This window comes from Cydia splendana, chromosome 23, assembly GCF_910591565.1.
Source record: "Cydia splendana chromosome 23, ilCydSple1.2, whole genome shotgun sequence".
Lineage (NCBI taxonomy): Eukaryota > Metazoa > Arthropoda > Insecta > Lepidoptera > Tortricidae > Cydia > Cydia splendana.
The window spans coordinates 7,022,118-7,034,885 of NC_085982.1; the positions used below are offsets into that span (position 1 = coordinate 7,022,118).

At 37.5% G+C, this 12,768-nt stretch overlaps 1 protein-coding gene across 1 annotated transcript in view; it reads left to right on the forward strand.

The window, feature by feature from the left end:
* The window catches only part of LOC134801883 (serine/threonine-protein kinase Genghis Khan), an 85,680-nt gene that overhangs the window by 52,623 nt on the left and 20,289 nt on the right, over positions 1 to 12,768 (forward strand). The window contains exons 27-33 of the mRNA XM_063774535.1: positions 3,795 to 3,898; positions 5,248 to 5,298; positions 6,239 to 6,358; positions 6,606 to 6,710; positions 7,544 to 7,714; positions 8,239 to 8,333; positions 8,809 to 8,935. Of these exons, the coding sequence (XP_063630605.1) occupies positions 3,795 to 3,898; positions 5,248 to 5,298; positions 6,239 to 6,358; positions 6,606 to 6,710; positions 7,544 to 7,714; positions 8,239 to 8,333; positions 8,809 to 8,935 (773 nt within the window). The remainder of the gene's footprint in view (positions 1 to 3,794; positions 3,899 to 5,247; positions 5,299 to 6,238; positions 6,359 to 6,605; positions 6,711 to 7,543; positions 7,715 to 8,238; positions 8,334 to 8,808; positions 8,936 to 12,768) is intronic.

Consider the following 12,768-nt stretch of genomic DNA (forward strand, 5'->3'; position numbering starts at 1 on the left):
TTATGTTTGATATGGTAGCCAAGCGAGCGAGATGTTATAAAGTACTACAACGCGCTTAGGGCTGATTTAGACGGCGCGCGAACTCGCATGCGATTTTAGTTACATTGCGGACTGTTGGTTACGTCCAATTCAACCAACCGATCAAAACCCGCAATGGTATGAATCTCGCATGCGAGTTCTCGCATCGTCTAAATCAGGCCTTATTCTTTAAAAAAAAAATCGTATCAAAATCATTTAGAACGCCTCCTTCGCTTCGCTAGTTCTGCTCTTGACTTTATTCACATTTTTTGTTGTCTATGGCTCAGTATTGTCATTTGAAGTATGGTGTCACCGTTTCATGTATTTTTTTGTTACATAGGTATATTTATATTTGTAAATTTATTATAAATTGAAATGTATTTGACTCAAAAACAGTGATGATCGCACTCATTGGCTATTTTTCGTTTTCTTTTGTAAATCGCTTCGCTTTTGCTTGAGCTTACTGCGGTGGCATGGATGTGACCAAAATTTAAATTTAACATCCCATTTAAAAATAAAAAAATAAAAATTTATTTGGTAGCATACAAATGTTTAGGTAATTGGGCTAGTATCTCTTTTTAAGTATTGTAAATACTTGTATTAAGAGAATACCGCTCTTCCACTATAGGTAATATACAGTTTCTTTTCAACAAATCCTTTAAAAAAAATATACCCGTTATCACGAAGAATAAGATACAAAATATCCATTTTGTTAATTGTGATTTTTCGATAGGACGCATAATGTACAGGGTGGTTTAAAAATAACTGCATTCCCGTTGCCAGGGAAGTTTTGGGATTATACTGACCAACTTTTACTACTTACGGGACCAACCCCGATCGCGAAAAAAAATTTGGCTGTTTCATACATTTTTGCTGGTCCATTTTCTATGGGAGAGTAAATTTTTTTTCGCGATTTCGGGGTTGGTCCCATAGTAAAAGTTGCTCAGTATAATCCCAAAACCTCCCTGGGAACAGGAATGCAGTTATTTTTTAGCCACCGTATAAATATGACTTATTAGTTCCTCAAAGTAATCCTAATAGAAAGTACATCCAGCACGATCATCTGGACTTTAGTTACTCAGATTAATTCGTTAATTAATTTCCGAAGGATACTATGGATCTATAATAGCCAATATGACTTTCAATTGCGACTGATCGTAAGACATATTCCTTCGATATTTACATTTTCACTTAACACGGCCGGTTAGCAATCGTTACAAAACTGACGGTCAATATCAATTCCCATACATTTTGTCAGGAATGTAACGGTTAGACGTTACTGAAACACGACTTAGGTCGCGCTTTAAAGTGCAAGTTAAAATGAAAATGCCGTATAAACATATGGGTGATCGAGCTAGGAATTAGTGGGTTTCTCTTATTGGGAAAGAAATTTTTAATACTTATGGCATGTCCGTCCATTTGTATTTGACTTCCTAAAAGGAGTCTAAAGTCCATCCAACGCCACATAACGCGCTCAGCGATGGTTTCCCTTAACACTTGTTTGTATCCATGACTAATCGTGTATTGTATTTGAGTTTGTGAACATTATAGTCTGTATCTTTAGGTATTTAAAAAAGAGCAAACAAAATCTACCCTCAAAAGGCTTCTTAAGCCAGTTGAGGGTAGATGAAAACATTACACGATCAAATAATGTAGGTTAAAGTCAGGTCGTTCAGTGACAGATCCAGATGGTTTTGTATTTGGTTGGTTAATCAATAAATGTTATAACTACCCGAAAATGTATAAATTATTTGTTTACTTTTATTTAAGTACCTAAAGATACAGAGTAGACATATCATGAGTCCATATTGATGACATATTTTAAGAACAATCAGGTAAACAATAGCCTTATTTGTACGGATGGTTTCTTTTACATTATTTTTGTGAAACTTGTATGTTACGTGGGATGACCTTGGGGTTACCTGTCATAATATCTGTTAATTACTTCTTAATATTGGCCATTATTATTTTCTTTATTTATCTTTCTTCATAAGTTAGGTTGTTTATAACATGAATATAAAAGTGAAATACAAAAACACATAAAAACACTTGGCCATTATTATTATGGGCGATATTTCAAAGAGTGCTTGATTTTGGGCCAGTTAATTTTATTACTTTAACTTAAAGATATTACTTTAACTTCCATGTCATTATATAGGTAACATGAATCTGATTAGCGAAGGTATAACGGGTGAGGTTTAAAAGAGTATAAGGCTTTTCTACAATACTTCATGTATAATCTTCTTTCTATCTCATATATCGCCGCTATACTTACTCAACCTCGTATCTGCAACACTCATTTGATGACAAAAACACCCGTATTCCGAATGAAAGTAAAGCGAAATTTCCATCAAATGATTGTTGCAGATATGAGGTTGAGTAAGTATATTAGTAAGCGACGATATATATCTTGTAAATTTTGCTATGTGTCAATGTGGGCTCTTGGTTCTAGATTGTACCGCGTCCACATGAACTGTCCTATGTGCATGCTTCTTTAGAATATTACAATAGCTAATTCTTGCTCTATTTGTTGAGTTACCGACTGCAACAATAAACAGACCAATATTCGATTTTATACATTTGTAAAAAAAATCTCACAAAATAATTTCGTCTAAGTACAACTATAATTGTTTACCTTTGCCACAGAGAAATAACTAAGCATAGAGTGCTCACTCCATACATCAGTTTTGTTACCAATAAGACTATTATTTTCGTAGTCTACATCTAGCGTCAAGTAGCGGAATTATCACTGCTACTCGACAATAGATGTCGCGACGAACGGAAAATCTACTACTCTATGTCGACTACGAAAATAATGGTCTTGGTAACAAAACTGATGTATGGAGTGAGCAATGTCTTTGCCAATGCCTCAAAAACTTCGGTGTGGTGTACCTAAACCAATAGAGCATGTAATAATTAAAAATACTTGTTATATACTACATATTAGGCCATTCTGACTTAGTCCCTGTGTATTATATGCTGTTTGTATCGTCCAAAAGTGTTATAACCTCCTAAGGCTCACGGTCCTAGCTATAGTACCAACTTATTCAGTTCGAAAAAATTTAAATAATTTTTCAATATGGTATTTGAGTGTATTGAAAATAAATTATTTCACACCATGCGCGAAATAAAGCACTAGATAATTATTAGAAAAACATAGATAGCAGTTATTTTTAAACAGATTAGTTCTATTTAATAAATCGGATATAAATATAAAAATTGAGTTAACCGTGACGTCATTGTGTAATGTTTCATATAAATTCCATATTAGCAAATCGTGTTGACAGTTCTAAAAAAGAAACTGATTTGACTAGTAGGAGAATAAATACCCTATTGGAACAGAGTTGCATTTGTTTTGTATTTTATAATTTTTAAACAAGACATAATCAACTCTATTTCCTACACTATAGCTTCAAATTTCATTAGCAAATTTTGGATTTTCCATTTGCATGGCCGGGCCTTAGGAGGATAATTTAAAAAATAGTTCGAATTGCGTCCTAACTTTGTGTTGGTTCCGGTTGGGATTGGTTTGTGTTCCCCTAACCGATTAACCTAGGGTAATTCGCCAGTAACTGGCCACCCTAAACTAAAAATGAATTCTATTCACCTATAAACAGAATTCATTTTAGTATAAGGTTTCAATAACTGGCCAGCTTATACTAAAATTAATTCTAATTATAGGTGAATAGAATTAATTTTTGGTTTGGGGTGGCCAGTTACTGGCGCATTAACCTACTAACCCTTAATTCGCCATCTAATTGTATGCCATTTTGCAGTTTTGGATCGGCCGCCGTCGCAGCTGAGCTACCTCGACCAGTTCCTGAAGGAGGCGCCGACGGAACGGCACTATGATAATGTGCCGGTCAACAATGATGAGAAGGTCAGTTTTATGATGTAACAGCAACTGGTCATTTGTAGACTTTATCTCCTTGAAATAAAGCTTACTAACGATCAGTCAACTCAGTCAGGCGCGGCTCACTCCGCGATTTCGTCGCGTCGCTACAAGTACATGCGGCCCACACCAATTTTGGTGTCTAGTCATAGTAGTTGCCGCGCACCGCCGTTCCGTAGCGGTTCCTGCTCGCGCTTGCGCCACCTAGCGGTCATATCTGTCGTAATCGACGCATTTTGTTAGAGACTGAACCTTTGTACCTAGTACTAATATTTATTCTGTGACTCAGTGATAATTTAGTAGCCTTAGAAAAAAAATCGATAGGTTTGTTTGAGGAGGAATTAGGTTCCTGCCCGAGTCAAACTCTCTCTCTCTTTTTCGCTTTTAGTTAACCCTTTTCCAGGCCAATCTGCAAGGTTTTCCAGTTTTCCCAAAAAATCCTAATATATTCAAATTACAATCCAAATACCGGGTGTGGCCTGTAATACGAGCAAAAAAATTAACTGTAGGCTGTACCTCATACTGACCAACATTTCTTCAGCAACTTTTAAAATAGCTTGTGGTTTGATTTTTAATACACTTTAAAGTTTATTCTAAGACGCATGTATTGCGAATTTTGTTGTGTTTAAGGCGTGACAAGCAACGTCAATCACAATGATATGGCGTGGCGATGGCGTCCATTGAAGATAATATTTATTTTGTATGAAAAATAGGGAGTCTAACTACTTCATAATTTTTAAAAGTTGTTGAACAAAAGTGTCACCGTTTGAGGAGTATAATCTATGTTTTCATTATTTGCTCGTGTTACAGGCCACACCCGGTATATGACATGTCACATTTTCCGAAAGTCTAATCTAATATGAACCTTAAATCGGAATGCTAAAGTTGAAATTCTATTGGCGGGTATGTGGTCGATAAATCGTACTAAGCCTGGAAAAGGGCTAAAGTGTGCTAAAGCTTCTAGGTGAACTTCAGTAAGATCGATGAATTTATTTATTATATGATTTGATAAACTCGCTGTTTTGATATTTACAGGCAACACTGTAGGGTCGTCCCTTTCAAACCAATATATATAGAAAACGGGACGACACTACAGTGTTGCCACTTTTAATTTCTACTCTTTTTTGCCAAGCTGTACGATAAACAAATCCTTAACATTGTCACCTCCATTCAATTTAATATCGTAATTTGAGCTTTATATCGTAACCCATAGAATACTTAATCAAAAAACAGTAAATGGGCGTGACAATGTTTATAACCGTACTTCTTTTTTCGTATAATTCACGCTTAATGTATATATTATCGTTTGCTGTTTACGTTTTATTTTCCGCCGTTAGATGTCGCCGCAGTACCGATACGGAAACGTACAGCATTGTTGCAGTACGCAGGTACAGCTTTGATTGTTGACAGTCAGCAAATAGATAGTGACAGCCAATGTAGACTAATTGCCACACACCTTTGTTGGCCTAAGCCGAAGACACTTTGAAATAGAGAGTTACTGTCATGGTAAATTATGTAGCTACAGTACATTTACTGTCATCTTTCGACAGAAGATTAAAACTGTTAGAACGCCATTTGACTTTGATCATTATTCTTTCACTGATATTTGTGTTAACTTGTTAAAAAATAATATTAACGCCATATACTCGAGAGTAGAGTGAAGGTTATGGCGCCATCGCTCGAAAAGATTGCACCATACCTTTGGCCTACAGTCGAGTAGATGGCGTTAATATTAATATTTAACAAGTACATAATTTATGTTGACAATCCGCCTCTATACACTCTATTCTCTTTGCCTAAGCTAAGGCATAAATCAGCTGTTCAAAATTGTGACGGCCATCTGGTGACTTAAGGAGGAGATAAAGGAATATAAGGGTCTGAGGTCCTCGAACGTTCCAAGCTTTTGGTGTAAAGTGTACAGCTGTGTTGTTGGCCTCTTTGGCTGTCACTATTTGATTTTGACTGTACTCGTATGTATGTTCGTAGTTTATGCATGTGTTTGTTTGCAAATTGATAATATAAATCGTGATGTTTGTATGTATCAATGTGATGTGATGTGCATGTCAGATTGAAAATAGAATAAGAGTAGTTAGCAATTAGTTAAAACGAATTGTTCATATTCTTATCATGGATATAAAACTTTTTATTAATAGCCAGGTACCAAATTAGGAGGTGTTTGCAACATTGCATGATATCAGGAGAACCTAGCAGTACTCGCGTTGTTGAACTTTGTTATATGATTATAAATGCTGACAGACAAAACTATGCATGGTAGTGATTTTTTCATAAATAAGCCCTTAGTTTGATTGGTGAAAACTTTGTCAACAGATGATGTACGGCTCCCAGCAATCGGCAGCGTTAAGCGGCTCCGTCGAGTCCCAAGACGAGATGGAAGCGCGCGCCGCCACGCCGGCCTCCAGCAAGAGCTCGCCCAGCGAGATGTCCACGGTAAGTGTATGATGATGTACGTCAGTCAGCTGCCGGTCCGTCGAGTCTCAGAGCAAGGATGATGTACGGCTCGCAGCAATCAGCAGCGTTAAGCGGTTACATCTTAATACAGCACAGGGTTTAAAATATGAACTTTCGTGGGACGACATCTTCATACTATTTAGCTGCTGCCAACTTCCAAATAAGCAATATGTCCGCCACAGTCATACGAATCACGAATATTAATTCCCGATTATTTGTTCCGCAGGATCCTTCATTAGGCCCCGTGGTGCCGGGCAAGCAGAAACTCCATCAGTTCCTAGTGCGGACGTTTAGCAGTCCCACCAAGTGCAACCACTGCACGTCACTCATGGTAATTATTACAAACTATTATAGTTATTACCACCTTCTGTGGTAGTTGCTAAGTTCATTTTCCACCTCAACAAGACTCGGTTGAGGTATAACTCTCAAGTCAAGTGAATTTAAGACATTTATTAAATTAATTGCCCAGCTCATGAAATCTTGAATAAAAATACAAACTTGTGTATTAGCAAAGAGGATTTGAAGAAGAGAGTTACTGTCATGGTAAATTATGTAGCTACAGTTCATTTACTGCCATCTTTCAACAGAAGATTAAACCTGTTTGAACGCCATTTGATTTTGATCCTTATTCTTTAACTGATATGTGTTAACTTTTTAAATATTAATATTCACGCCATCTACTCGAGCATAGGCTGAAGGTTGTGGCGCCATCGCTCGAAAACATGGAACCATACCTTTGGCCTATAGTCGAGTAGATGGCGTGAATACTAATATTTAATAAGTTAACACATATCTCTGAAAGAATAAGGATCAAAGTCAAATGGCGTTCTAACAGTTTTATGTTCTGTCGAAAGATGGCAGTAAATTTACAGTGGCTACATAATTTACTTTGACAATCCGTCTCTATAGACTTTATTCTCTTTGGTATTAGTTAACGTGTACATGAATAGTATTAGTAGTTTATATTAGTAGTCAATAGTAGTAGTAACTTCAGAATCCTTCCATAAATAGAACAGAACGAGTACGAGTGACTGAAACTTTATTTAGTACGGCACTTATCGGGTGCGCCTGAGCCCATTGTTTTCGATTTTTATGGACCATACGACATCTAGGCCAAATTCTTAGCCCGATAACAGTTTTTTTTTTATATTTGACTTGTGTTAGATCGGTCTAACCCGGCAAGGCGTCGTGTGCGAGACGTGCGGGCTGGCGGTGCACACGGCGTGCTGCGCTCGCGTGGCGGCGCGCTGCCCGCTGCCCGCCGCGCGCTCGCGCCGCCCGCTCGGCATCGACCCCGCCCGGGGACAGGGCACCGCCTACGAGGGCTACGTCAAGGTACACTTTACAGCGCGGCTAGCATGATGGGTGCTTAACTTATGCTACCAAAATCGAGGAATTGACAGATCGAGATAGAAATTTGTGACGTGCGACTGCTGTCTCTCGCGGCGCGAGTTGTCCCGCGTGTAATCATGTGCTACCCGTGCTGGGTGGATTATTTTAATGGGACACTAAGGGCAGCTATCAGATCCCGCGCTGCTCCGCCAAAATGATTTTAAAAGTCCATCCCTAACTTTTTAATTAACGTTTATTTGGGAAAAAATACAATCAACACCAAAATCGCCAATTTTGACTTTGCTGTCAATCGATCAAACACATATTCAAAAGCAATTAGGGCACTAGAAAGGCCGCAAATGAATTTTTTTATTGTTTACATTTTTATATAAAAAAAAAAATTGAATTTTAGGCCGCCTAACACCGCGCTTATAACCGCCTTACACTAATCGTTTCTAAGCTTTAGGATAATAACAATTGAATCTCTAGTTCAATACATTTTACTTCATAACTTTATTTTCTCTCAGGTACCAAAGCCGGGAGGCGTGAAGAAAGGCTGGATGAGACAGTTTGTGGTTGTCTGCGATTTCAAGCTCTTCCTATATGATATTACGCAAGACAGGTAAGGAAATACAACGAGCGTTTAGTGTACTTACCTATAGAAATAGCATAGATCAGACGGTCTAGCATGAGTTGCGTTCTCGCGCGCGACTCCATACATCAAGCGCGACTCCATACATCAAGCGCGACTTCAAGTATGAACTCGCGCGCGAGAACGCAACTTATGCTAGACCACCAGTTGGTCGAGCTGTGGGCCGATGTCCCAGAGCTACGAATTCGATAAGAAACCAACTTTCAGTGGTATTTAAAACGTATAAAATTAATATGTAGTAGTAAAAAAAGTAAAAATATACTTTTGGTGACTATTATACTCAATTCAATATCCTTTACACTAATTATTTCAATTTTTTTTATCAAATGTTACCCCTGTCTCCCACCATCGCGACATCGCACACGGCATTACTTACAATAAACTGTTTTTTCGAGTACTGGGAGTTTAAATGAAAGAATTCGAGTAAAAGACCGTATTTTTTCAGGAACGCGTTACCTTCAGTATGCGTAAGCCAAGTACTGGACATGCGCGACCCCGACTTCAGCGTGGCTTCCGTCAAGGACTCTGACGTCATACATGCCAATAAAAGGGACATACCGTGTATATTTAGGGTAAGACTCGACTTTATTGACTTAAGCTTAAGGTTGAAATTGTCTTGTATGGAGTCAAGTGGTGGATTTCCGAGATGCGAGTTCAGATATGTCAGATACGTGAGGAAAAGGGGTATACTGGGTTACAGGGCATATTTAGCATACTCTATCAACTTAGAGCCACCCCACACTAGCGTTTCCCGAGCGTCGGCGTCTAGTCAACTCTATGGCTGCTGCTCGACGCAACGTTGCCGCAACATCGCAGCGACGTCATTATCCACAGCGCTGACTAGACGCCAACGCTCAAAAGCCTGTGGGGTGGCCCTTATGAATAACAACTTAGTTTCAACAAACCAACTGGTTTTGCGTGCAGTAATGTAATGGACTTGTGAGCGTGGTGGTGCAGTTTTCTGACAAAGACTGTTTAAATGTTATACATGCGGGTAAACGGGGTATGTCGTTCAGACTTAGAAATAGTATTTTATACAATTGTGATATAATAGAGAGTTTTTCAGTCGAGTACCATGTTTAGGCAACGAAGCTTGCTGAGTTGCCTAAGTAAGGTACGAGATTGAAAAGCTTGATTATATCACTATTGTATACAATACTTTTTCTACTAGTCAACAATAGTTATTTGTACAACAAGAGATCAAAGTTTGATATTTCTTCGAGTGCTTATTTTGAGTCCCGTGCAAGCGAAAGATTCTATAATAGATTCACGAGCGTAGCGAGTGAATCTAATTTAGAATCTTGAGCGTAGTAAGGGATTCAAAAGCGCACGAGATGTAAATAACTTTGATCTCGTGTAGTACACAAAATTTTTCACCCTAAGCAGTGAGAACATACCTAGAGGGACAGAGATAATAGAACCCAAGTATATCGAATTTGTATTAGACCCCGCATGTTGAAATGACATTTGACTATAAAGGTCACTTGAATGTCATTTTGTCTCACTCAGTGAGCAAAATCGCATTTTGCTCACTGTTTTTAAGAAGCAAAGTACCCTTGTTCGAGCTGCTGAGGTGAAAAAATAATACTTTAAACTAGTAGAATCATACAAACAAACCAAACCAAAAGTATACATCTAAGATTCGCGAACAGCCGCGATACCTTCATACTGGTACGGCTCCCGGCCGCCGCGCCCCGCGCCTTACGGCGGGTTGGTCAACGAACTCCTTCTCGTAACTCATGAGGCCCTGGTACATGCTCCGCGCTAAATTCAATTTTTAGACAGTTGTTTTCTCGATTTTGGCCACCGTAGCCTATGGAGACTAACAAGCAACACTAAGGGCGGGTTGCACCGTGCCCATTTGATGTGCTGATCATGGCTAAAGATGGCGCTAACGAACGCTAACTGCATATTTGGGTTGCACCACGCCTAACGTCTGTTAAAAAGTTACGCTGCCCTTAACCGGTCGCAGACCACTGGTTAACGATTTTACCGCCTGATAAAAATGGCGGCACTTTATTGAATTTGTCCGTATTTCATGAATTTATATTTGATTTTCCAATAATTTTAGGAAATATGTTATTTTAATTATTAAAAAATGTTAATAACAATAAAATGTGGAGTTTGTAAACGCAAAAACGTGTGACAGTTGACATGAATGGCTCTAAAAGTCATTATAATTGGGAGACGATCCGTCTTTCATAAATACATTAATTTATTTATAGTTTAAAAGAAATGTGCGTGTTTTAAGTTTAAATTGCGTGCAAAATGACTCAAAGTTGGAGTTAAGACCAGATTGACGTTATCACAGGTTAACAAATACGTCCCATCAGATGAAACTCGACGGCATATAATGTCGGCACTACTACTTGTCGCCAGGATGGTCATTAAAACCAATTAAAGGCTTCTGATTATTGGAATCAAGATAAAAATGATAAATCCTTTGGACAAATCCACCACGGACGAACTATGATATTCGAAAACAGCGAGATGGCACCTATAGCCATCTACAAGTCTGCCTCTGAAAATCGTAACCCGCTATAGAAGTGAACTATGTTTAGAACTATAAACGTACATAAAACAAATTGCGAAATATAAAATCAAGTATTTTGTGAAGTATGGCAAGTGAAGTTTTGTGAAGTGTGGAATGTATTGGGACAATTCCAGACTAGTTGGCATAACTAATAGGTTATAATAAAGTGACAAAAATGTGTAATGCAAAAGTGATTATAATACTTCAACTCCTACTTACTTGGGTTTTATTTGCTTTTACAACATAATCTTATTCATAACCCTAACAACAACTTTCCAAGTAGGCATTAAACTAAAATAATATTATTTTTTGAGCTATCTATATTTGAATTGCAATTACAACTACAAGTGCAATTTGTGTTGCTTCTAATAGGATCCCGCACCCATTATCAACATAGTATGGCATAGCATCCTTTAGCACAGCGGTCGGCAACCTTTTAGCAGCCAAGGGCCACATAGTAGTTAACTAACTAACTAAGTTTAACTTTTATATTGTATTTGTTAACAAAGTAGTCGCGGGCCGCACTTTGTTAATATTTATATCTTTATCAGACATTGATGTTTGTCAATATTACATACAAAATAGCCATGGAGGCTCGTGGGCCGCAAGTTGCCGACCGCTGCTTTAGCATAAAATAAAAATAAATGCCCGAGGGATGCCGCTTTCCTAAGTAATAAAAAAAGCTAAAAGATATATTACTGTGCCAAGGCGATACTGGCTGTCAAGCTTAGTAGAGTAATTATTCTGGAAATAAGGAACATACATGAGAACAACTGAGTTGTTTTAAAGGAACTTATAATATGCTTGTCAGATGCAGAAAGGAACAATACCCCTATCTGCATCTGACAAGCATATCTATTGACAAAATTCAAGGTATTCTGTAAGTAGGGCTCTTCCACTATAGTCAAAAAACATTTGCAGTGACTTTAAAAATACAAAGCAACATTTATAAAACTTTAATACAACTACCAATACCTGGGTCAAATAAAATATAATATGGCTTGTTTTCTTGTCACCTGAATTTTATTTGTGTTCAACCAGTCATACATTGAAATATATTTAACCCTAGCCATGTATTGGAAATAATGTTCCAGTACAGTACCTACTGATTAACCTACCTCAAGTCCCTATATACATAACATTTAAACCTAACATAGGTACCTAAATAGCCCTGAATTTGTCACAAGAAAAGGCCCTCGGTCTGAATTATTTTATTTTATTTGTTTTCCCTCCATACTGGCTTTTTAATTATTTATCTACACCCGAAGAAAATAAAATAGTTAATAACCAAGTTACCTGTATGACTGAAAATATAATAACTGATAGGTAGGTACCTCCTTAAATATAATTGTAAAATAAATAAGTTCTTTATCTACTCTCCGGGTAACCCTTTACCTCCATTGGTCACTAAACTGCTTAAGTACCTAAAAAGGATAGTAGTATGAAATGGAAAATAAAGTAGATAAGGTAACTAGCAATATATTTTCTTGTCAAAATTGAAATTCAGATAATATTTCTAATTGTACTTTATTTTTTGTAACAAGTTTCTTCCGGTTAATTTAATTGTATAATTTGTTGATTTCTTGAATTCATTCACTTGTGTGTAACTTTTATCTTGTATTCCATATCATATGGTGTCAATCTAACCTGAAAAGAAAGCAACATGATATTATTATAAGTCATCATATTCCTCGCGTTTGTCCCGGCATTTTCCACGGCTCATGGGAGCCTGGGGTCCGCTTGGCAACTAATGCTTAGACCAAGCAGTTTTAAATTAAAGTACAAAAGTAACTCAAATGCCTGCTACTAACAGTTATGCATTATTTTGTCAACAATATAATTGGAATTTTTTCCCTAACTATCGTCTTTGCT